At 43.3% G+C, this 26,995-nt stretch overlaps 1 protein-coding gene across 1 annotated transcript in view; it reads right to left on the minus strand.

Annotated features, from left to right (window-relative positions):
• LOC126176860 (aminopeptidase N-like) overlaps nucleotides 1-26,189 on the minus strand; it is a 155,698-nt gene extending 129,509 nt beyond the window's left edge. Inside the window, exons 1-2 of the mRNA XM_049924047.1 lie at nucleotides 26,149-26,189; nucleotides 3,630-3,769 (exon numbers count right to left, since the gene is read on the minus strand). Coding sequence (XP_049780004.1) covers nucleotides 3,630-3,769 — 140 coding nt within the window. The 5' untranslated portion in view covers nucleotides 26,149-26,189. The remainder of the gene's footprint in view (nucleotides 1-3,629; nucleotides 3,770-26,148) is intronic.
• Nucleotides 26,190-26,995: the final 806 nt, after the last annotated feature.

The following is a 26,995-nucleotide window of genomic DNA, read 5'->3' on the forward strand; positions in this document are numbered from 1 at the left end:
TGTGCTTCTATTACCGTGTACTTTCAGCCGTGTAAGTTTGCGCCATCCTTTTTGATTCAACCTGTGTATAAAGGTACTCTCCCAAATATTCCGAATAGGGGCTCACTCTTCTCCACAACCAGTTCTCGATATACTGTTGCTGGGAGAAAGTATGGAAACACCGCGAGAAATGCATCATTGAACATAAATGCAGATGTTAGCCAAGCCTACTGGTTGTGCTTTTGTATTTGACTACTAACTGCACCCGTACATTGTTCTCAGTACATTTCAGTTGTCAGTTGTAGTGAGAATATTGTTCTGTGTAGTTGTGAATGCATTATGTCGGAACTAAGCGAATTCAAAGGTATACACACGGTCGATGCTCGTAAGGTGAGTGCTTCCGTAACCAAGGTAGCCGAAGTTCAAACGGTTCAAATGGCTCTAAACACTATGGGACTTAACATCTGAGGTCATCAGTCCCCTAGACTTAGAACTACTTAAACCTAACCAACCTAAGTACATCACACACATCCATGCCCGAGGCAGGATTCGAACCTGCGACCATAGCAGCAGCGTGGCTCCGGACTGAAGAGCCTAGGACCGCTCGGTCACAGCGGCCGGCTGTAGCCGAAGTGTTTGGTTTTTTAAGCAGCAACTTTTCGAAGACTTATATTGCATACAGTGAAAGCGGGAAAACATCATCCGTTAAGTCACAACGAGGACGAAAGTGTGTGCAGTGATCGTCACGGACGCTCATTCAAGAGGACTCTGACGAAAAATGAGAGGACGACAACAGCAAAAGTCACTGCAGAACTGAATGTCACACTCGCGAACGCATCAAAACAACACAAATAGGGCTCCATAAACTGGGAATTGCAGAGCGAGCTTTGAAACTACAAAACGACTCATCAGTGATGCAAATTATCCTAACAGGAAAACATGGTGCAGAAACCATAAAACCTGGACCATGGAGTAATCGAGGAATGTCATTTGATCGATTCAATCTTGGTTCACACTGTTTCCTACTTGTGATCGAGTTTACACCCCATTAGTGTGCTTTTCATTTTTTGTGTTTCCGTGTTTTTGTCCACATCCTATATTTGGCTGTAAGGACCCTGGTATTACAGTGGTTCAGAACTCGAACATCCCATTCTGTTTCGAAATTTATTCGCTGACTACCGATTTCTTGACATGAACAGTTTTAGGTGCAGATGTGCTGTGCTGGAGTGGAACTTGTACCTCGATTTCCTGCCTGTCGTGAAGGGTCGCCTTAACCACTTCGGCTATCCTTGAGCGTTCTCCGGATCAACCCAAACTTCTGTACGTCATACCGTCTGTATCTCTGTACCGTAGTCCACTAAATTCGTCACCTAATGCACGCAAAACTACTTGGATCCCAGCAACAGGGAGAATAAGACAACGAGGAATCGAGACCAAATGTATTTATCGCCGTGTGCCCGCCTAGCTTGTAATAGTTACATGCATGTCTGAAAGACCAGGCACTGTGTGACATACCGAAATTTTAATCGGTCCGGGGAGCGTGTACGGAGAGCCGGAGTGGTTAAGACGATTGCTCGACATAAACGGTAAATTCTGGTTCGTATGTCACTATTGGGTTGTAGACCGTTAAGTGATATGGCTGATGTCAAGGAATTCGCAGTCAGCGAATAAATTTCGAAGTATTTCGCACAGCTGTGTGTCATCAACAATGTCTTTTCTTTCAGAAATATACTGATAACCCAAAACATTATGACCACTCCCCAAAGCGACGTTGGATGCCGCCTGGTGGCGTTGCGGGCACGTGACGCGGTAGCAAAAGTACGTAAGCGGAGCAGACATGGACGGGGGATCACTCTAGCAAAGATATGGGCAGCAAATGGGAATATACATTGAGATAAGAGACTTTGACGAAGGACAGATTATTATTACGCATAGCCTGTGAACGAGTATCTCGAAAAAGGCGAAACTGGTCGAATGTTCACGTGCTACTGTCGTGAGCATCTACGGAAGAAGGTAGAAGGGCAGTGAAACTACCACTAGCCGCTAAATGGTTGAACGTCCACGAGTCTTCACAGAACGTGGGGTTAAGAGGCTAGACTGCTCTGTAAAGTAGGATAGATGGTGATCTCTGGCAACTCTGCCGAAAAAGCACAATGCTGGTGCACGCACAAGTGTTCCGGAGTGGCCCATTATTTACGCGAATTACATTACCTGCGAGTAGACATCTAACGCCACATACGTCCGAAAAACTACAAACAGACTCTCGGATCGATGATACACAAAATCAATGATGTATTTCGTTCCAAATACGGACACAGGCTATTAAGCAGGTGGTCATAAAGTTTTGGGCTCATCAGTGTACATGTAAACATTCCATTCTATCATTAGGAGTAGCTAATAAAAAAAATCGAACATTGTTGAACACTGAGCTCCACTGCAGAGTACATCTACGTGTTCACATGTTGACTCAACGACATCGTCAATTACGATTGCAGTGGGTATGGGACCATCGGGATTCGATGTCGGCCCTTTGGGTGAATCACATTTTTGCTACACTAGGTCGATGGTCGTCTCCACAAACGCCGTCATCGATGTGAACGGCAGCTCGAAATGTGGAGCATGCCACGAATACAGGGAGCAGTATTATGCTGTGGGAGACATTCTCCTGAGACCTGTGCTAGTAATCGAAGAAACGCTGACAGCTGCGAACCACCTGCATCCCTTCATGCTTGATGTCTTCCCCAACGGCGATGTCATCTTTCAGCAGCACATTTGCCCGTGTATCGGAGCCCAGAACCGCGCTGCAGTGGTTTGAGGAGCATTATAATAAACTCATGTCAACGGCCAAGGTCATTTGATGTAAATCCTATGCAACCCATCTGGGTCGCATTCACCGAGTAAGCAAATAAGCGGCTCATTATTTACGCGAGTTACATGACCTGCGAGTAGACATCTAATGCCACATATGTCCGCAAAATTACTAACTGACTGCCGGATCCATGATACGCAAAATCAGTTATGTATTTCGTTCCAAATACGGATAAGCAGGCTAAGAAGCAGGTGGTCATAATGTTTTGGGCTCATCAGTGTACACTTAAACATACCATTCTATCATTAGGAGTAGAAAATAAGAAAAGAAGCCTTTTCCACACTGCTGTGGATCAGTACATGCTACAAGCATAATGTAATTTGTGGTGTCATGTATATGAGGTGTATATTTTTATATTTTCCTACATTTTTTGACGCTGCGAAGCTGGCAAAGTGCAAGAGGTGGCAAAAGTAGTTAATCCATAATAATAAAAAACAGCCTAGATAAAAAACTGACTTCTTTTAAGATGTATGCTTCCATCAAATTATTACCCATATGTTGGATAAGCATGATATTACATCATCGCATAGTGCCACGTCGCTTTCAAATATAAAATGCGTATTGCGACTACTTTTAGTGTTATATAAATCACTTATGAAGACATATGAAGATGGCTAGGTGCTGCCGAAACGAGCCGCAAAACATTTGACTTGGTAGTTAATAGTATCTAATTCGTTGATGCAGTGAATATATTGTATGTAAGTTCAAAGCACCATTTCAAAATTCTGTAAAGTAAATCACAAATGGAATATCTCTTTTCAGTTCTGAAGATGTTTTTTACCCTTCGTCGAGGTCGGGTGTGATGGTGACGTGGTAAGAGTGTGGCAGGCTTTCACCTGGCAGCCTCTTCCTCTGCGCATGCGCAGGAGCCGCCAACGCCAGCAGCACCACTGCAGCTATCGCTGCCGGTCCCATCTTCATCTGCAAAAGAAGACAGAGTAACTGTGCAGATAAACGGGACTGGTCTAGACGAAGCGCAGTACGGTGGCATTCCACAATACCCCTTGCCCTTAGTTATAATCAGTGCTTGATTTGCGACGACAGGCGCCAGTATGCCGTCCCAGTACCTCTGACGAAAGAAGGCGTTAAAATAAAGTTCTAAGACGTCTACATTTCAAAAAAAAAAAAAAAAAAAAAAAAAAACTCCTGGAAGGTCATTACCGGAACCTCTTTTATATATATACAAATCAAGCACTGGCTATAACCAAACAGTGAATTCTTATTAAACAACCTTTCGTTGTGAACTCGGTTTTCTGACGTAACTGTGTGAGAGCTGCTTAATGAGAATACTGTAAAAGTGGATGGCACTATTAATATTTGGAAAACAGAAAATGCAACGAGTTACTTCCCTGAGGACTGAAAAGAAGTAAGATTAGTATTTCATAAATTTAGATTCCCACTTTGCAAGCTGATGTTGTTAAATACAGAGAAAATGTGAGGACGAGAATAAGTGAGGACATCGAGGAATGAGAGTTTGATATTTTGTTCGGAAAGCTACAGGGTGAGAAATGAAGACAGAAAAGTAACAGAATAGGAGTTTTAGTGAAGAAAAGTGACGAGAGAGAATTATGTTCCCTTAGTTTTTAATAAACATCGTGCTTCAAAATCAGAGTGTAAGACAGTGTATTCCGAAAAAGCGGGAGACATCATCAAAAGCTATTCATCAAGTTAAATAAAGATTCAGAAATAAAGTACTGGTCTATAACACAATCGCACTTGCGTATTAAAATGATGATCTGATAGTCATACTGGTAGTCTGTAATTCAAAATAATAAAGAAAAATGAGTATACAATGAGAGTGTAAGTTCATAATTTTTGAAAGAACGAGATGAAGTGAAAATTCTCCGAGGTAATCAACAGTGACCTAAGTAAAAACATCTACAGTTGTGTACAATAACAGAAGTGGAATGAAAAAGGAAAAATAAAGGCTGGATAGATCGGCGTAGTTACAACGAAAGAAAAGCATAAAATGCCATGTACAACCTATTAATGTCTCCATCCAACGGAAGGATCACCAGCAAAAGTGTCATATGCGCTCGCTCATGGAACACTGTAGAGAGGTTTGGAGTTTAATCCAGGATGTTTGTCTTCAGTCTAAACTAAACTCCGTCCAAACAGGCCTTGCAGGGCCCAACAGTACGGACCGGCCGCCGTGTCATCCTCACCCCACAGGCGTCACTGGATACGGATATGGAGGGACACGTGGTCAGCACACCGCTCTCCCGGCCGTATGTCAGTTTACGAGACCGGAGCAGCTACTTCTCAATCAAGTAGCTCCTCAGTTTGCCTCACAAGGGCTGAGTGCACCCCGCTCGCCAACAGCGCCCGGCAGACCGGATGGTCACCCATCTAAGTGCTAGCCCAGCCCGACAGCGCTTAATTTCGGTGATTTGACGGGAACCGGTGTTACCATTGTGACAAGGCCGTTGGCTTCAATCATTTACTGACTATGAAAGTTTCTAGTGTAGACAAGATTCGAAAGAGCTTCATCGTGGATGATCGTCACTATTAGCTTGTACAGTCGATCTCGACTACAGAACAGGTTGTAAAGATGTTAACGTAATAAATATAGATGAAAAGCTGTTGTTAATTGCATAAGCCAGGCCAGATATTTGACAAGAACACATCAGAATTCTATAAAATGTATGAGATTTATTCTGAAAGCTGACAGAAGTAGAGGAAGAGGAAGTTGATGTATTCAAAAATAAATTTTGCATTAATGTAGTTATGTGTTGTAAACTTTGAGCAAATATGAGTTGCAGTTATTTTAGTTATACTAGACAGCACGTCTCTGAGTTTCACAACAGTTAATACCAAAATAATAATTACTTATGAAACTACGGAGTGTGACGGTACGTCACATAAATATTGACCTTTTTATCGGCTGTACACCGTAGTTAACGTATTTTATGAATATAATTAGTATAAAAGATACAATTGATGTTCTTGAAACAACTTATATGCAGCGATAATTTAAGAGTAGCATCTTTATTTAATGTCTATGAAAATAAAAAAAGGATCGAAAGAGACTCGATTGTACGGCCGAGGAGGAAGGACGTATTTTATGGTACACACAATGTTTTGTTTCGCGATACGGGAGGCAGCCATTGAGCGGCTACACATATTTTATGTAAGTTATTCTGTATTATGCTAAAATAAACTGATTATTGTTATCACAAAATGAATTTCCTTGTCATAGTTGTCACCTCAAATGCTCGCAGTGGCTAATTACTTTTAATAAGCATTTTTTCAGTAATTTGCGCTGCGGGAAGCTCATCTTCTGATGCAGCTTCTGGTCGGCCATTACGCGCCGAAGTATTAATTAATTTTTTTTTAAATGTTAACAGTAACCGTAAATGCGAGAGATTTCGTTGTAAGAATCTTTTTAAATTGCAACAAATAATTAATTTACGTTAAAGTTCATTTTTTGGATTATACATATTCCATGAGTTCAGTAAGTTTTATCTTGGCCGCTCCACGGCAACAATCGAAATTCTCTCGAGCCTTGCTTTGCAATCAATAAATAGAAATTAATAAAATTACATTCAATCCAGTTAACGGCAAGTATATTTTAGTCACCACGTTCGAAATCTAAAGTTGGTACATGAATAACAGTGGCCCTTCAAGAACCCGTCTCATATTTACTTATGCACGTGAGTAAAAGTGATAAAAAAAGATAATATCCATGAGAGAAAGAATCATGCTCTAAGAAAAGAAAAATTCACCTGATACATTAAATATAATATATAACGTAACAAATGGCACCGAAGTTATGTGTTGTAAACTTTGAGCAAATTTGAGTTGCAGTTATTTTACTTATACACAGCACGTCTCTGAGTTGCACAACGATTAATACCAAAATAATAATTAATTATGAAACTACGGAGGCAGAATCAACTGGTTACTAAAGTTAGCAATTCATTGTGAATATCTCAAAGCCAAAGACCTATATCATCTCTATCAGTGATTTTGACATAATAATGTACTCCTAAAGACAAAGACTAATTTTCCACCGAGCCCACAGATACAAATTACTGATATCTGCTGAAACTTCTGTTAGATTCTTTTCTAATTCATAGATTTTTGGAATATTTTTTCACGTAGTGACGTGTTAGCTACAGAAACATGTTTCCCTTTGAAGATATTACTAAGACATTACTATCAGGTGGCTACCTCCAACGCCAGAAAAGAATGGTTTTCCCTTGCAGGCGTTAGTCTTTAAGCTTCATTGGACGTACAATGCTCTAACAATCACTCATCCCTCGGACTCAATCATATGTGGCATGCGCTGGACACTGTTCTCACCAACGTCTTCTAGTAGGGTGCAGCTGTTGAGAGACCATGGATTATCACGTCTCAGCGCTTCCGGAGACTTGGGGAGGCCGTGTCACGAAAAGTTTCCGCTGTCGAAATAAGAGCAAACCTTAAAGATACGAACAATGTCTTTTTTCCAGTTAATCATTACTGCAAATACAACACAGATTTTGTAGCCTGCAAGTAATTGTACTGTCAACGCTGTGTAGAGCTACCCAGGATGAAATACAGCTATAACAGTCACTACAATCCAGTTTTCTACCTGAAGGTAATACAACTCTACAAGCCGTCACACCCCTTGTGAACGGTTTAAATTCTCCGTGTAGTCCCAAGTGTTTCCTTTATTGAAGTACAACGTAGCATCGGTTCTGCGGATGCTTGCTGCAATACACACGTTAACTTCTTTGATGTTCTTATCAAAGTTATTGTGTTTTCAATATCGCGTTCTTTGCGTTCAGCTGTTCTTGGATGACTTTATTTCTAGCGGATGATTTGTGCTAAAAGTTCAATTTCCATGCACATTATCAGCTATTTAGCCACAGCCATTATATTCAGCGTCCGGAATGTATAAGTCGATGTTTGCGTTTACATAAGTGGACTACTCAGCGCATCGATCGATTAATTATCAAGAAAAATAACGTAAACAGTGATAAGGCCAGTTTTTCTGTCCACTTAGACAGACGCTGACTGTGATTCACATATTACTCACTAAGACTATTTGCTCGTGATGTTTTATTTTGATGTATGCAAAAGAATGGTACATGAACCTCCAATTCATTACACATTGAATCAACAAATGTGCTCATGTTTATGAAATATCAATACGAAACACTAATTTGGCTGCAAGTGGTTATAAAATATTTAATTAAACATACGGAGATGAAATTAGTAATACAGAAGCAATAAACTGAGTGCACTAATCTCATATAATCATAGACTGTCGCAGAGGTCAAAGAGGTTTGCAGGTGTCCGTGCGCTTCTGGCAGCTATGCTTATTGATTTTGAGTTTAGACGCATGCTGTATTTCTTATGAGTGACCATAAAACCTATATAAAAATGGCTGATGTATGTAATAAAAAACTAAAAGAAGACGTAATACCTTTTTGCCCTTATTAATGATACTTGGCTAAGCCACAGAGCGTGTAATCGGGAGTCTTCCTCTAGAAATTCACGCACGTTAAGCCAACATCTAGAAATTTCCAGAGCTTACATTCCACTACAACACAGGAAAGAAGTTGAGTCTTTCAACACAAATTTCGCATTATGATCAGTACGAAAAAAAGCAAACAAACTCTGTTGAATGTGGTGGGGTGCCTACAATCATTCTTCCCGTATACGCCGGCCGGTGTGGCCGTGCGGTTCTAGGCGCTACAGTTTGGGACCACGTGACGGCTACGGTCGCAGGTTCGAATCCTGCCTCGGGCATGGATGTGTGTGTGATGTCCTTAGGTTAGTTAGGTTTAAGAAGTTCTAAGTTCTAAGGGACTGATGACCACATATGTTAAGTCCCATAGTGCTCAGAGCCATTTGAACCATTTTTTTTCCGTGTACCTTCCGGTGCACAGAGTAACCTCCACTACGTAACGTTCAATGGCTTACAGAATAAAATAGTTGTATATGTAGAGAGAGGGGTGCCGAATGGATGGCGTGACTTTGGGTCTGAGTCAAACCTCTGCGACAAGGGCGTGGTGCTTTGAGCCTGAAACATGGAACTCAACAGCATATTGGTTAATGCGCACCCTGCCACTAATTTAAATAGATGTCGCCTCTGGTAGCTGAAAAAAAAAAGTGGTCAGCGCGACAGAATGTCAATCCTAAGGGCCGGGGTCCGATTCCCGGCTGGGTCGGAGATTTTCTCCGCTCAGGGACTGGGTGTTGTGTTGTCCTAATCATCATCATTTCACCCCTTCGACTTGCAAGTCGCCGAAGTGGCGTCAAATCGAAAGACCTGTTGAAACCTGACTCCTATGTGATCAAATAGTACCTCACGTGCCAGTTGAAGCTGTCGGACTTTTTTCGTAAGTTATTCTAATTTCCATGGAAAACGAATTACTTTTCAGGATTAATAACAAGGTCTACCCGGCGGGAGGCCCTAGTCACACGACTTTTTTTTAAATTTAAATAGATAAGTACAGAAATAACGGACACGTATAAACTGGTCCCAGACATAATTACACTGAACAGTTGTGCGTCTTATATAGACATTGTCTATGATTGGAGATCAAAGATTGCTTCTGAAGATGAATGTAGGAATGTGGTCACTTGTGCGGTAACTATTTTGGAATAGTGTATGAAGACTCTGCCGTACACGCAGGAAAGATACACAGCTGTATGAACTCCAGATAAAGACCTGTTGAAACCTGACTCCTATGTGATCAAATAGTACCTCACGTGCCAGTTGAAGCTGTCGGACTTTTTTCGTAAGTTATTCTAATTTCCATGGAAAACGAATTACTTTTCAGGATTAATAACGAGGTTTTGAGAAATTCACTGCTACCTAATATTTCACCAGGTGTGGTTATCGTCAACATCATCCGGCAGTCTCCTGAATGTCCGCTGTGTGAAGGGGATTAAATTTTTTTGTCATTTAAGATGACAATGTGTGTAGCATTTTTTTTTAAGTAAGGCATAGTGTTTGTCTTTCAGTTTTCCACCAAATTACGTCTTCTGCAGTCACAGCTAACGTTACTTAAAAAATGAAAACTAAAACTGTGAAACGTGTACGGTAAACCGTCCACAACTCGTACTTTAGCGATAAGCTTCGCTGTTTCTAGACTGCAGGGTCCCAGTTTCGATTCCCGGACGTGCCGTAGGTTGTTTTTCGCTCGGGAACTGCATGTTTGCGTTGGCCTAATCAGTTGATTTAATTTTCATCAAAAAATGGTGCAAATGGCTCTGAGCACTATGGGACTTAACATCAGAGGACATCAGTCCCCTAGAACGTAGAACTACTTAAACCTAACTAACCTAAGGACATCACACACATCCATGCCCGAGGCAGGATCCGAACCTGCGACCATAGCAGTCGCGCGGTTCCAGACTGAAGCGCCTACAACTGCTCGGCCACACCGGCCGGCCACATTTTCATCAACATGCAAGTTGTCGAAGTGACTTGCACCAAGCGGTCGAACAACATGAGACAGTAAGCCGTACAATAACTTCATTTAATTTTTTCCGGTAAAATCAATTTGACAAGCAGTCTTGTAAATCTAGTTGCAAGCAGTAGGTGTAGGCAAGTAAGCCAGCTCGGTTGATTCCTAATTGCGAAATTATTAGCGACGAATATATTTAAAAAAATGCAAAGACGATAAGTTCAGTCTTTCAGAGGACCTAGTTTCTGTAAGTAGGCTGTTTAGGTTCTTATGTTGGTAATGTCACGTAGTGTTCTGTATGAAAATCGCCGACTGCGTTGTGTGCAGTTTCTGACTGGTTGGACTCATTGTTAGAATATTCGCTTGTGTAGTGTTGGGCAGCGTAGCGTTGTGCAGTTGGAGGTGAGCCGTCAGCAGTGGTGGATGTGGGGAGAGAGATGACAGAGTTTTGAGCGGACGATCTGTGTCTGTCAGAAAAAGGAAATTTGTTTAATTGGCTGTCACACACACACATATTATGACTTTTGAACGCTATTAAGGTAAATCAATTGTTTGTTCTCTATTAAAATCTTTCATTTGCTAACTATGCCTATCAGTAGTTAGTGCCTTTGAATCGTAGTCAGGGCCATTGTTTTGTAGGGATTATTGAAAGTCACACTGCGTTGGGCTAAAAAATATTGTGTGTCAGTTTAGTGGTAATCAGAATAAGTAAAGAGAAAACTGTGTGAGTACGTTGAGTTTTACTCAGCTGTTTCTGTATCAAGTAATGTAAGAGTTTTTCCAGCACTGTCATTCTTAATTTTTCAAAGGGGACGCTACATTTCTTTGACACCATAAGTGTGACGTTACCTCCGGTATTTTAGTAAGAACGTCAGTTTTGACTCAGTGCAATAAAATACGTCACAATTACTTTATTATTCAACCTACCTCCGTTACTAGGGTAGCTAATGCTCATCTGTGCTTTGATGCTCGACACGGAGGTATCCGGTCCGCATAATGGGAGAAATCTTCAGCGCATGTACCTAACCTGCAAGGGTAAAAAGGTACAGTTTCCTGTTCTCCAGACTTGGCGGCGGTGTCCTAGATTAAATTCCAAATCACTCCGTAGTGTCTCAGGAAGTGAGGTTATGTAACGATATTGAAGGTGATCTGTCCGTCGAATGTGAACGTTACGCTGATCGATCCCTTGGGTGCTGTTAGAGAGGAGCAGGCTATGTGCTGGCTCCTTCTCTCATCATCGCACAACACAAACAAGATGTCGGGTCCTCCAGAAGATAAGGAACACACTCATACATTGAAGATTTCTGAGCTGCCTAGTACTGAGGTGCAGCTGAGTTAAAGCTAGCCTCTAATACAGGGCGTCCAAATCAATAACTGTTTTATGCTTCCGCCATACGTCACACAAATAGTTCCCATCCCTCCGCCCAACCATCCATCCGTCCGTCCATATGCTAAACGCGGATGTAAGGCGACACACAGCTCCGCTCAAGCCAGTACAGCACTGTGTCTGTACCCCAAGATAGCATTAGGACCATGTCTACAGTCGCCGCCAAGAAGAGCCACAATGGATATTTTATAGGTGATCGAAGTTATGCGCACTGGATTCAGGACTAACCCAGAGTGAAAGACATATTATTGCCACTGAACACTGAACTATTGCCACGCACCATTTTCGTAGTACAGGTAAGTATTTTTAACGTTTCTATAAATAACCCAGTGTAAATTAATAGCAAGTTGTGTTGCAGCAATTTTGCCATAAATGTTGCGCAACCCTGTTTGGCTCTGTAACGAGACTGTATAGATACTGCGTGCAAGCAAGCCACCACCTGATGGGTTACTGCTTTCATTGGTAGGGGATTATCTTCCTGCCACATATTTGACACCAAGAGCATTTGGTGAATATAAGACGTGGAACCACACTACACACACACACACACACACACACACACACACGCATTACAGTCGCTGGCATTCAACAGTTACATATAAGTTTCAACTCTCGTTCACCGGTTTGCTGCAGAATTCTTGAACTTGTTCTCAGTTTGAATATAATAAATTCCCTTGAGAGAAAAAAGAATATGTCCACAAATCAGCACGATTTTAGAAACTATCGCTCGTGTGAATCACAGCTTGCCCTTTTCTCACATAAGGGCCTGCGAACCTTGGATGAAACGTAATAGGTGGATTCCGCTGTATGTTCCCAGGTTTCTGCAAAGCAGTTGGCATGGTGCCACACTGCCAACTGTTAACGACGGTACAACCATACGGAATAGGTAAACAGGTATGTGAGTGGCTCGAAGACTTCTTAAATAACAGAATCCAGAATTTCAAAATTTTAAAAATGTTGAAAATCTTCACGGTAAATGATAACAGCCAAACAGTTGCAGGATAAAGATTTATTGAAATCCTTGACCACGGTTTCGGTATATCTAAATATACCTTCATCGGAAGCAAAAATACATCTGAACAGGAAGACACCTTCATTAGCAAAAAACTTGCCTGAATGGTATGAATCGCTCTTCCTATCAAGCTATTATTTACGGGCACAGGAAGACAGGAAGAACTTAGCACTAAACCCGGAGTTTAAAAAAAAAAAAAAAAAGGTTCAAATGGCTCTGAGCACTATGGGACTTAACATCTGAGGTCATCAGTCCCCTAGAACTTAGAACTACTTTAACCTAACTAACCTAAGGACATCACACACATCCATGCCCGAGGCAGGATTCGAACTTGCGACCGTAGCGGTCGCGCGGTTCCAGACTGAAGCGCCTAGAACCGCTCGGCCACTTCGGCCGGCCCGGAGTTTACAAAATTACTTGTAACGACTGCTCCAGCTATTACACTGGACAGACAGGTAGACCCATTAAAGTAAGATATAAAGAACACTTGCTAGGTAAAAATGGGAAAACGTGCACAACTCCACGTTTGCTGAACATCTATTGCTCTTGCAGCAGACGCCACGTAAACTGGATGACGCAGAATTACTACACGAAGTGAGTAATGGTTACAAACTGGACCTATTCGAGGACTTAAGAGATTTTCAAGCATCTGTCTCAAAAAGACGGTTTTATTCTTAACGAACAGGTGAAGCTTAGAAACAAAAATTTTTTGGATACTTGCAAACCCCTCCTTGATCTAACGTAATATGGTCTGTCTGACTAGATGTTAGTTTTCTTGTCTGTTGATGCTGGTGAGATGTTCACTTCCTGTTTTGTTGGGATTTTAGGTATTTTTGATGCTTGCTGTTCGCGGTTTTCGATGTTTATGTGTGGTTTAAATGATTCTGATATGTTTTTTATTCACGACGACAGATGGTTTCGATTTACTTTTGTTCGTTTTCGCTAGTACGTATCCTAGTCTTTAAATTATGCGAGATTCTCGCGCATGACACTAGAGCCTTCTCTTATTAGATGTGTTCCTTAGCGCCAGCTTCATCTGCTTGACACTAGGACACAGGCAAATTGGTTTCATATTTTTTACTGTATGTAGGTGTCTTAAATGGTTCTGATATGTTTTATTTATTAAGACAGAGGGTTTCAATTAGCACAACTTTTAAAATTTTGATGCGCATGAATATGTATCCCTGGGTTTTAATGTGTGCGAGTGTCTTGCGCATACCACAAGTGCCCTCTCTCGGTGAAACTGTCTTCCATAGGGCTTCCACACCCCCTTCACGCTAGTTCACAGGCTAAGTACTGATGATGTGGCGTGTTCGCACCGACCTTCTCTTCATAATTATGCTGTACAAATGGAGGTGATATTTTAATTTACTAATGACGACGCCTTTGGCACGATTGTTTTATGTATCTCCACTGCAGGATGTGATTTTAGTAAGTGACTAAACATTTTTGTGCTTATAATACTTTGGTAATTTTACGGTTACCCCCCCCCCCCCCCCACCTCTCTTGTGCTCCCTTTCAGTGTCACTGCACTCCCTCCTGCGTTGTCTTCCCTCTTCATCTCCTGCCCCACCTGTCTCCTGCCTCTTCGTGTACCTGCTGACGCCCCTACTCTTTTCATCCCGCCGCCTCCCCTGCTGCACCTTGCTCACCCCTCCTTTTCCATCCCCTCCGACCTCTCCCTCGGCAGGTCCCACCAGCCGGTTTTATACTTCACCATGTGTGCTCCAAGTGGGTTCTAAGTGTATTGTTCTGGAGTGTTTTTAATACTGTGGCCGACTGTTAACCTTTGCATGTACATTCAGTGTCTTCTTTGTGTTTTAAGAATCGCCAACTGTGTTTTTTAACTTTATGGTGACTTTTTTACTTGTCCCCCAGGAACGTCTCCCTGACAGTGAATTTTTACCTCCATTATCTCCCCTTACTGTTTCGTGTTTCCCTTTTTTATCGCCTTATATATATAGCATTTTATACTTGCCTATTGGCTTCTGTCTCGGGTTCTTCGGCCGACGTTCATCTAATTATTTTTCTGACGTTTCGCCAGCACGAGTGGCTGGCATTGTCAAAGCTTCACCCTCCATTGCCGGTGGTGAACTGGAGGCGAGCTCGCGGCCGCAGACTATATGTACCTGGCGCGCCAACGTCCGAGGGCTTCTCCGCGGTCATTTCCGGTGCGGTTCTCCTCTTGCTACCTGCGACGGTCATTCGCTGCAGTACGGGAAGCCAGGATCCGTTTACCTTAAGGCTTTCCTCTTTCTTGTTGAAACTGTTCGCGTGTTTTTGGATTTCTACAGCTTCTCTGAACACGCGCGTGTGATAGTGCTTCTCTACAGCCAGAACTTCCGTGTCGGCGAATTTTATTACGTGGTCGGTCTCATTCAGTGCGTGCTCTGCCACGGCCGATTTCTCCACCTGCCCCAACCTGCAATGTCGCTTATGCTCTTTGATCCTGGTGTTTATGAAACGTCCAGTCATTCCGACATAAACTTTTCTGCATGTACAAGGTATACGGTATATTCCCGACATTGCAAGTGGGTCTCTTTTCTCCTTCGCCGATCTAAGACACTCTTTGTCGGTTTGAAAATCGTCTTTACGCCGTGTTTGCGGATTATACGGCCGATTCTGTCCGTCACTCTGGAAATGTACGGCAGAAAGGCCGTACCCGACATTTCTTTTTCTGGTTCTTTACTTCGCCGAGTGTTTGGCTCTGTTACACTTCTAATGTAATTTGTGGAGTACCCATTGCTCCTCAGAACAGTTTCCAGGTGTTGCATTTCTCGTTTGAGGTGTTGAGGCTCACATATTCGTCCTGCTCTCGTTACGAGCGTACTAATCATGCCTCTTTTCTGGCTCAGGTGGTGGTTTGACAGTTTGTGCAGGTATCGGTCCGTGTGTGTCGGTTTTCGATACACACTGTGTCCCAGGTTTTCGCCGTCCCTTGTGACCAGCACATCTAGAAATGGCAGTTTCTTGTCCTTTTCTACTTCCATGGTAAATGTTATGTTGGCATGGAGGCTGTTCAAGTGTCTCAGGAATTCACCGAGCTGTTCTTCACCATGGCTCCACACCACGAACCGAAAAGCCCCATGTTGCAGTCTCATCGTCCCTGCATCCTCAAAAAGTACTGGTCTGGGCCGCCATTTCTTCCAAAGGAATCATTGGCCCATTTTTCAGATCCGAAACGATTACTGCATCACGCTATCTGGACATTCTTCGTGAATTTGTGGCGGTAAAAACTGCCTTAGACGACACTGCGAACACCTCGTGGTTTATGCAAGATGGTGCCCGGCCACATCGCACGGCCGACGTCTTTAATTTCCTGAATGAATATTTCGATGATCGTGTGATTGCTTTGGGCTATCCGAAACATACAGGAGGCGGCGTGGATTGGCCTCCCTATTCGCCAGACATGAACCCCTGTGACTTCTTTCTGTGGGGACACTTGAAAGACCAGGTGTACCGCCAGAATCCAGAAACAATTGAACAGCTGAAGCAGTACATCTCATCTGCATGTGAAGCCATTCCGCCAGACACGTTGTCAAAGGTTTCGGGTAATTTCATTCAGAGACTACGCCATATTATTGCTACGCATGGTGGATATGTGGAAAATATCGTACTATAGAGTTTCCCAGACCGCGGCGCCATCTGTTGTTGAAAATTGTAACTACTGTAATTTCGAAAGTTTGTCTGCCTGGAAATGTACTGTTGTCCCAAGCATATTGCAACAAACGGTGTATTTCTATCGCTGCTCGTTTAGTTTTTATTGCCGTTTCAAATATACCGGTCATTTTTGAAACACCCTGTATATATATATATATAATCGCCGGCCAGTGTGGCCGAGCGGTTCTAGGCGCTTCAGTCTGGAACTGCACGCCCACTACGGTCGCAGGTTCGAATCCTGCCTCGGGCATGGATGTGTGTGATGTCCTTAGGTTAGTTAGGCTTAAGTAGTTCTAAGTTCTAGGGGACTGATGACCTCAGATGTTAAGTCCCATAGTCCTCAGAGCCATTTGAACCATATATAATTAAACTTTCAAAACGCTGTATAAATAACACCACTGATTAGAATGACGTCAAATTGCAACGGACTGTTATAGGAGAAGGGGGAAAACGTACTACGGCAGAAGAAAAAAATAGTACGAAAATTGATCAATACGTAAATGAAAACACCTGTCATGCGCACGAACCATTGAAGTTGCTGTAAACAAGCTGAGTACACGGCTGTTCCTCCTTTTGCGTCTGCGACGTTCGCCATGACTGTCTCAATGCAGGATCGCGTTCTTCTTGTAAAGCTGTGTTACAAGAATGATGACTGGGCACACATCGCTCTGCACAAGTTCCGGACACTGAAGGGTTTGAAAAAAGGCGTTTGTCCGATGACTGCCGTGTGTCTGGAGAAAATGATCCGGAAATTCGAAAGGCCGGGTTCTTTTGGTGTACAACCTGGTAGATAAAGGGAACGAATTGATTCAATGTCAGTGGAAGCAGTGGCCACAGCAGTGCAGGAGGAGACGAGTGATGGTGTTCAAACATGTAGTGCACGGTGAACTGCCTGAAAACTGGACGTACCCGTGAGCGTGGTGCGTAAAATCCTTCGAAACATCCTTCTTTGCTACCCGTTCAAAATTACCCATGTGCACGAGTTGCTTTCCTGTTGACCTACCAGCGAGAGAGACCTATGCTTTAGAATTTCTTTCTCGCACGGAAGTGGACAATGATTGGCCGTGGGAGATTTTGTGGACAGACAAAGCCCACTTCTATCAAACAGGACATGTCAGTACACGGAATTGTCGAATATAGGCAACGGAAAATCCACACGCAAATCAACCAGTACCGCTCAATCCTGAAAAGTCACTGTGTGGTGCGAATTTACACCATTATTTATCATATGACCACATTTTTTCGAAGAGACAGGTGCTTCCCTTCCGGTCCTGTTACCTGTACCGTCACTGGTAAGAGCTACGAGTGTCTTTTGCGCGACCACGTCATTCCAGCTCTCCAACAGCGTGGATCTGTGTATGGCATAATTTTTATGCAAGATGGCGCACCTCCGTACATTGCAAATCCAGTTGAGCAGCTGCTGAACCGCCATTTCGGAAACGCTAGAATTATCAACCGCCATCTCGCTACAGCCTGGCCGTCCCGATCACCTGACCTTAATCGGTGTGATTTCTGGCTGTGGGGCTATCTGAAAGATGTTGTGTTCAATGTTCCGATTGAAAACTTGGCTGCATTGAACGTACGCATTACGCAACACATTCTGAATGTGATCCTGGAAACACTTCGATCAGTTGTGGAACATTCTGTTTCTCGATTTCAGCTTCTCGCAGAAAACGATTGACAGCATTTTGTTGTTGTTGTGGTCTTCAGTCCTGAGACTGGTTTGATGCAACTATCCATGCTACTCTATCCTGTGCAAGTTTCTTCATCTCCCAGTACCTACTGCAACCTACATCCTTCTGAATCTGGTTAGTGTATTCATCTCTTGGTCTCCCCCTACGATTTTTACCCTCCACGCTGCCCTCCAATACTAAATTGGTGATCCCTTGATGCCTCAGAACATGTCCTACCAACCGATCCCTTCTTCTGGTCAAGTTGTGCCACAAACTTCTCTTCTCCCCAATCCTATTCAATACTTCCTCATTAGTTATGTGATCTACCCATCTAATCTTCAGCAGTCTTCTGTAACGCCACATTTCGAAAGCTTCTATTCTCTTCTTGTCCAAACTATTTATCGTCCCTGTTTCACTTCCATACATGGCTACACTCCATATAAGTACTTTCAGAAATGACTTCCTGACACTTAAATCAATACTCGATGTTAACAAATTTCTCTTCTTCAGAAACGCTTTCCTTGCCATTGCCAGTCTACATTTTATATCCTCTCTACTTCGACCATCATCAGTTATTTTGCTCCCCAAATAGCAAAACTCCTTTACTACTTTAAGTGTCTCATTTCCTAATCTAATACCCTCAACATCACCCGACTTAATTTGAGTACATTCCATTATCCTCGTTTTGCTTTTGTTGATGTTCATCTTATATCCTCCCTTCAAGACACCATCCATTCCATTCAACTGCTCTTCCAAGTCCTTTGCTGTCTCTGACAGAATTACAATGTCATCGGCGAACCTCAAAATTTTTATTTCTTCTCCATGGATTTTAATACCTACTCCGAATTTTTCTTTTGCTTCCTTTACTGCTTGCTCAATATGCAGATTGAATAACATCAGGGAGAGGCTACAACCCTGTCTTACTCCCTTCCCAACCACTGCTTCCCTTTCATGTCCCTCGACTCTTATAATTGCCATCTGGTTTCTGGTTGTAAATAGCCTTTCGCTCCCTGTATTTTAACCTTGCCACCTTTAGAATTTGAAAGAGAGTATTCCAGTCAACATTGTCAAAAGCTTTCTCTAAGTCTACAAAAGCTAGAAACGTAGGTTTGCCTTTCCTTAATCTTTCTTCTAAGATAAGTCGTAAGGTCAGTATTGCCTCACGTGTTCCAGTATTTCTACAGAATCCAAACTGATCTTCCCCGAGGTCGGTTTCTACTAGTTTTTCCATTCGTCTGTAAAGAATTCGTGTTAGTATTTTGCAGCTGTGGCTTATTAAACTGATTGTTCGGTAATTTTCACATCTGTCAACATCTGCTTTCTTTCTAATTGGAATTATTATATTCTTCTTGAAGTCTGAGAGTATTTCGCCTGTTTCATACATCTTGCTCACCAGATGGTAGAGTTTTGTCAGGACTGGCTCTCCCAAGGGCGTCAGTAGTTCCAATGGAATGTTGTCTACTCCGGGGGCCTTGTTTCGACTCAGGTCTTTCAGTGCTCTGTCAAACTGTTCACCCAGTATCGTATCTCCCATTTCATCTTCATCTACATCCTCTTCCATATCTCCATATTGTCCTCAAGTACATCGCCCTTGTATAGACCCTCTATATACTCCTTCCACCTTTCTGCTTTCCCTTCTTTGCTTAGAACTGGGTTTCCATCTGAGCTCTTGATGTTCATACAAGTGGTTCTCTTATCTCCAAAGGTCTCTTTAATTTTCCTGTAGGCAGTATCTATCTTACCCCTAGTGAGATAAGCCTCTACATCCTTACATTTGTCCTCTAGCCATCCCTGCTTAGCCATTTTGCACTTCCTGTTGAACTCATTTCTGAGACGTTTGTATTCCTTTTTGCCTGCTTCATTTACTGCATTTTTATATTTTCTCCTTTGATCAATTAAATTCAATATTTCTTCTGTTACCCAAGGATTTCTACTAGCCCTCGTCTTTTTACCTACTTGATACTCTGCTGCCCTCACTACGTCATCCCTCAAAGCTACCCATTCTTCTTCTACTGCATTTCTTTCTCCCATTCTTGTCAATTGTTTCCTTATGCTCTCCCTGAAACTCTGTACAACCTCTGGTTCTTTCAGTTCATCCAGGTCCCATATCCTCAAATTCCCACCTTTTTGCAGTTTCTTCAGTTTTAATCTACAGGTCATAAGCAATAGATTGTGGTCAGAGTCCACATCTGCCCCTGGAAATATCTTATAATTTAAAACCTGGTTCCTAAATCTCTGTCTTACCATTATATAATCTATCTGATACCTTTTAGTATCTCCAGGGTTCTTCCATGTATACAACCTTCTATCATGTTTCTTGAACCAAGTGTTAGCTATGATTAAGTTATGCTCTGTGCAAAATTCTACCAGGCGGCTTCCTCTTTCATTTCTTAGCCCCAATCCATATTCACCTACTACGTTTCCTTCTCTCCCTTTTCCTACACTCGAATTCCAGTCACCCATGACTATTAAATTTTCGTCTCCCTTCACTATCTGAATAATTTCTTTTATTTCATCATACATTTCTTCAATTTCTTCGTCATCTGCAGAGCTAGTTGGCATATAAACTTGTACTACTGTAGTAGGTGTGGGCTTCGTATCTATCTTGGCCACAATAATGCGTTCACTATGCTGTTTGTAGTAGCTTACCGGTATTCCTATTTTCCTATTCATTATTAAACCTACTCCTGCATTATCCCCATTTGACTTTGTATCTATAACCCTGTATTCGCCTGACCAGAAGTCTTTTTCCTCCTGCCACCGAACTTCGCTAATTCCAACTATATCTAACTCTAACATATCCATTTCCCTTTTTAAATTTTCTAACCTACCTGCCCGATTAAGGGATCTGACATTCCACGCTCCGATCCGTAGAACGCCAGTTTTCTTTCTCCTGATAGCGACATCCTCTTGAGTAGTCCCCGCCCGGAGATCTGAATGGGGGACTATTTTACCTCCGGAATATTTTACCCAAGAGGACGCCATCATCATTTAATCATACAGTAAAGCTGCATGCCCTCGGGAAAAATTACGGCCGTAGTTTCCCTTTGCTTTCAGCCGTTTGCAGTACCATCACAGCAAGGCCGTTTTGGTTATTGTTACAAGGCCAGACCAGTCAATCATCCAGACTGTTGCCCTTGCAACTACTGAAAAAGCTGCTGCCCCTCTTCAGGAACCACACGTTTGTCTGGCCTCTCAACAGATACCCCTCCGTTGTAGTTGTACCTACGGTACGGCTATCTGTATCGCTGAGGCACGCAAGCCTCCCCACCAACGGCAAGGTCCATGGTTCATGGGGGGGATTGACAGCATATTGCACATTTTTTGTGCCAGTCACACGGAAATTAAGAACCCTACTTGGTTTTGCTGTAGTGGACGGGCTTACGTAACTAACAGTATCACACCTGTACACTCACGCACACTGAGAAACGTACAACTTAGGCATTGTTGTATAATTGCAATGTGAATCTTTGTTCCGATGCAAAATCTCAGAACATCATCTTCCGTCACACTATTTGGTTTGTTTGCATTCTGTAAGGCACGTGGCAGCCATAGATTGTACAGTGCTGTGTAATTATCATAACTGGAAAACATAACGGAACTGTACACTGAGGTGACAAAAGTCATGGGATAGCGATATCCACATATACAGATGGCGGTAGGATCGTGTACACACGGCATATACTGATGAACCCAAAGATTATTACCATCTATTTAATAGCTTGTTTTTCCGTCTTTGGAATGAAATACATGACTGATTTAGTGCATCGTCGATCCGGCAGTTTGTTTATAGGTTTGTGGAGGTACGTGACATTAAATGTCTACTCACAGGTCATGTAATTTGCGTAAATAGTGGGACGCTGACTTGCGAATGCGACGATGGCGCCCGATAGTGACCCAGATAGGTTCCATATAATTTACATCAGCCGAATTTGGTCGCCGAGACATCGACGTGAGTTCACTCTAATGTTCCCCAAACCACTGCAGCACGGTTATGGCTCTGACATACTGGCGATTATACTGCTGAAAGATGACATCGTCGTCGGGGAAGACATCAAGCATGAAGGGATGCAGGTCGTCCGCAGCTGTTAGGGTGTTTTCGATTACTACCACAGGTTAAATGCAAGTGCAGGAGAATGTCTTCCATAGCATAATACTGCTCCCAGAAGCCTGCGTCCGTAGCGCGTTGCATGTTTCGAGCCGTTCACTTCGATGTCCGCCTTTGTGGAGACTCCCATCGACTTAGTGAAGCAAAAATGCGATTCACCCGAAGAGCCGAAAGTTTACTTTGATCGACGGTCGAATCCTGATGGTCTCGTGCCCACTGCAATAGTAACTGTCGATGTCGTTGGGTCAACAGTGAACCTGTAGGGGTGGCCCCTTGCCAGAGCTCCATTTCCAACAATGTACGAAGAACGGTTTGCTTCGAAACACTTGCACGTGCACCAGGATTGTGCTCTTTCGGCAGAGATGCCACAGAGCACCATCTACCCTTCTTTACAGAGCAGACAAGCCTCCGAACCCCACGATCTGGTATGAGTTGTGAACGTCCAACCACTTAGCGACTAGTGGTCATTCTGCCTGTTCCAATAGATGCTCACGACAGTAGCATGTGAACATTCGACCTCCTTTACTGTTTTCGAGATATTCGTTCACAGGCTCTGCGTAATAACACTCTGCCCGTTGCCACAGTAGCTTATCTCAATGTATACCGCCATTTGCAGCCCGTATCTGTGCTAGGGTTATATCCCATACGTGTGTGCTCCGCTTACATAATTTTGTTACTGCGCCACGTGCCTGCAACGCCACCGTGTGGCATCCAACGTGACGGTAGGGCAGTGGTTATAATGTTTCGGCTTATCAGTGTAAAAGAGCAGCTGATTGGAGGAGCTGTCCTTTTGCACAGAGTGGGGCGGATAAAAGTGGCACGGAGAACAGAGTTACAGGGTACAAAGAAGCACAGCAGAGAGAAGGAATATAGCAGATATTGAAAGTTACCGTCATTCATCTCCTGGCACTTTCGGGCACTGGTCAGTAAGCTGCTGAAGGCGGATCGAAGCTGGACTGCTGTAATTGCTGCAGTCGTATACGAGATGTACTTCTGCAGTTGCTGAAGACTACGAGGGTTGTTGCGATATACATTAGACGTGATTGCTCCCCACACAATGTAATCGCACACTGACAGATCAGATGACCTGGGTGCCCAGCTAGGGCTTCGACCAGATTGACCTCTGCTAACAACTCTGTCAAACGTGAAGATTGTGTAAATGTGCTCCAAGATTCTGCCGGCTGTATGGGCAGTTGCCCTTGTCCTGTTGGAAGTAACTGTAAGTCTTTTCCTTCTCCGGCAGTGCTGCCACAAGTTCTTTCAAAATGTTGGCAATGTAACGCGGCGAATTAAGCGTCTGATGAAAGAAGTTGGGACCAGCTTGCGGAAAAAGCACATTTAACCCCAATCTTCTGATCATGCAATTGTGTTTCGTGGAAGTTATGCTGATACTCCGCTGCCCAGAACCTGTCAATCGACATTACCACTCAGGTGAAACCAGGATTCATCAGACATAAAGAACAAATCATATCCAAGCCATCATTATTATCTCAGCGTACAACCACTCACACTGTAGGTACTGAGGAGCATCTGTTGATTTTAATTCATGAACAACAGACATTCGGTAAGGATACATGTGCAGGTCGAGATGGAATATTCTTCCGTGTGGTTGACGTCATATGTCGGTCTCTTGCGACAGGGGTCGGGGTGATTTGATAGGACTCTGAAGCATTTTCTGGTGAACTGGAGCCACATTTTCTGGTCTGCCGGGATGTTTCGGAATGTTTTTTCATCTGTTCAAAAGAGATCCTATCTGACGATATTTTAGGACTAAGCTTTGCACGGCAATCTTTGCTGGCAATTTGACACCATTAAACTTCTAGTAACCAACTGTCCACACCGTTTCTCCGACTTTGTTGTCACTTAACTTTCCACAACGAACATCCGCTGTTCCACTGTGAGTATCATCGTCCACTTTGCATTGCTCCACTCACACTGACACAGCCCGCACTACGCTCTGAACCGATGTGGATCATGTGGTGTGCGTACACGTTCTGTGCGCGTAACGGAGTGTGGTTGTACGCATAAATTCACGTCCAATTGTATCCACTTGCCCGGGACACTTTTGTTAGCCTCACCCTATACTTAGGGGGTTCACATGAAAAGGTTTCCGACGTGATTATCCCCCCATTACGGGAATTAACAGAATTTGAACGCGGAATGGTAGTTGGAGCTAGGCGCGTGGGTTATACCCTTCCGGGAATCGTTAGGAAATTCAATATTCCGAGATCCACAGAATCAAGAGAGAGGCGAGAATAACAAATTTAAGGTATTACCTCTCATCACGGACAGCGCAGTGCCTGAGAGGTTTGACGTAAGCAGCTGCGTTCGCGTAGAGAAATAAAGTGGGACGTAAGACGAACGTTTCTATTAGAGGTTTGATGCGAAATATGGCGTTAATGGGCTATGGCAGTAGACGACCGACGCTAGTGCCTTTGCTAAGAGTACGACATCGCCTGCAGCGCCTCTCCTGAGCTCGTGAGCAAATCGGTTGGACCCTAGACGACTGTAAAACTGTGGGCTGGTCAGATGAATCCCGAAAGCAGGCTCCACGTAGACATGGACCCACACTGTCAACAAGGTACTGTACAAGCTGGTGGTCGCTCCATAATGATGTGAACTGTGTTTTAGTGGAATGGACGGGTTACTCTGGTCCAACTGAACCAATCAATGACTGTAAATAGTTATGTATGGCAACATGGAGAGCATTTGCAGTCAGCGGGCTACAATTATTCTCGACTGGTTTGAGAAACATTCTGGACAGTTCTAGCGAATGAGTTGACCACCCAGATCCCATCGAACAGTTGTAGGACATAATCGAGAGGTACAACATCCTGCACCGGCAATACTTTCTCAATCATGGGCGGCTATAGAGGCAGCATGGCTCAGTATTTCGCCAGGGGCTTCCAACGACTTGTTAAGTCAATGCCATGTCGACTTGCTGCACTAAGCCGGGCAAAAGGAAGTCCGACACAATATTAGGAGGTGTCACCTAAGTGTTTTTTTCAGACTGATTTGTCCGCCGAGATTTGCCCCGTGAATGCAAATAACTGTAAGTAATATCACCTGGTCGACATTATGACATAAATAATTCAAGATACTTTGCCACATTCATAGCTTCCGTGTTTTGATTTAGCTGTCTCATCACAGCCACAAGTCTGCCTCACTGCACTCGTATTCGGGAGGACGACGGTTCAATCCCGCGTCCGGTCATTCTGATTTAGGTTTTCCGTGATTTCTCTAAATCACTCCAGGAAAATGCCGGGATGGTTCCTTTGAAAGGGCACGGCCGACTTCGTTCCCCGTCCTTCCCTAATCCGATGAGATCGATGACCTCGCTGTCTGGTCTCCTCCCCGAAACAAACAACCCCCCCCCCCCCAACCAACAACGCTACAAACGTACATTCCCGGAAAATTTAAACTATATACCGGACTAGGACTCAATCCTGGGAAATTTGCCTACTGACTGAGCTATACAGACATGTCTCACAACTCGCTTTCAGTCCTACTTCCGCTAACACCTCATCTCCTCCTAACTCCCAAACGTCACAGTAGTTCTCGAGCATATTAACACCTCATCTTCTCCTAACTTCCAAACGTCACAGTAGTTCTCGAGCATACCTTGCGGGCCTAGCACTCCTGGAAGATAGGGTATTACAGAGACATACCTTAGCCACAGCCTGGAGAGTTATTTACTGAATCTTCAGTTTACAGTGGAGTCTGCTCTGATATGAAACTTCCTGGCAGATTAAAATTGCTGGACCGGAACCAGGTTAGAATCTCGATCAGGCAAACAGTTTTATTCTGCCAGGAAGTTTCATATCAGCAGACACTCCACTGCAGACCGAAAATTCATTCGTTAATTAATTAATTAATTCATTCATTACACCATCTCCCCACGTTTAGTGGCTAGGCGGCCAGCAACCGAAGTAAAAGAGATTTTACCATCACAAAAGGCGACCGGTGGCAGTCCTTTTTGATGACCTTGGCTAAGACGGGTTTGAGACTAAACCTGAAGGCTTATTTTTAGTTTTTACTTGAAGGTTGTACTCACCTTGGCGGCTGGTGTCTGCTCGGTAAGCGCTCACTTTCGTTACTCCACTGTTATCACTCTTATCCCTGCGAGGAGCAATTACGAAACTCTAATCACAAGTTTGTCATATAGCACAGAGTCAAGTACTTCGTCAAGCGACGGTAGTCCGGTCGTTACCGATAGCACAGCACTATCTTACAAAACACTTTTAACTTACGGTTATACAAACAAATAACGCGCAGCACACATAAACATACATTCACACAAACCTAAATTTTGCTTTTTTCTTGGGCCGTGGAAGATACTGTCATCATCATCATCGTTTATTGCACATAAACAGGCCCATGTCAGAAGATAAAAAAATACAAACACATAAACATAAAATATAACGAATGGTTCAAATAACTCTAAGCACTATGGTACTTAACATCTGAGGTCATCAGTCCCATATAAACTTAGAACTACTTAAACCTAACTAACCTAAGGATATCACACACATCCATGCCCGTGGCAGGATTCGAACCTGCGACCGTAGCAGCCGTATGGTTCCGGACTGAAGCGCCTAGAACCGCTCGGCCACAGCGGCCGGCAAATATAACGAAATGAAGAACACATCCAGTCCACGAATCATGACTTAATAGGACTGTAACATTACAAAAATCGTTCAAATGGCTGTGAGCACTATGCGACTTAACTTCTGAGGTCATCAGTCGCCTAGAACTTAGAACTAATTAAACCTAACTAACTTAAGGATATCACACACATCCATGCCTGAGGCAGGATTCAAACCTGCGACCGTAGCGGTCGCTCGGCTCCAGACTGCTGCGCCTAGAACCACACGGCCACTCCGGCCGGCGTAACATTACAA

The sequence above is a fragment of the Schistocerca cancellata genome, chromosome 3, assembly GCF_023864275.1.
Source record: "Schistocerca cancellata isolate TAMUIC-IGC-003103 chromosome 3, iqSchCanc2.1, whole genome shotgun sequence".
In the NCBI taxonomy this organism is placed as follows: domain Eukaryota; kingdom Metazoa; phylum Arthropoda; class Insecta; order Orthoptera; family Acrididae; genus Schistocerca; species Schistocerca cancellata.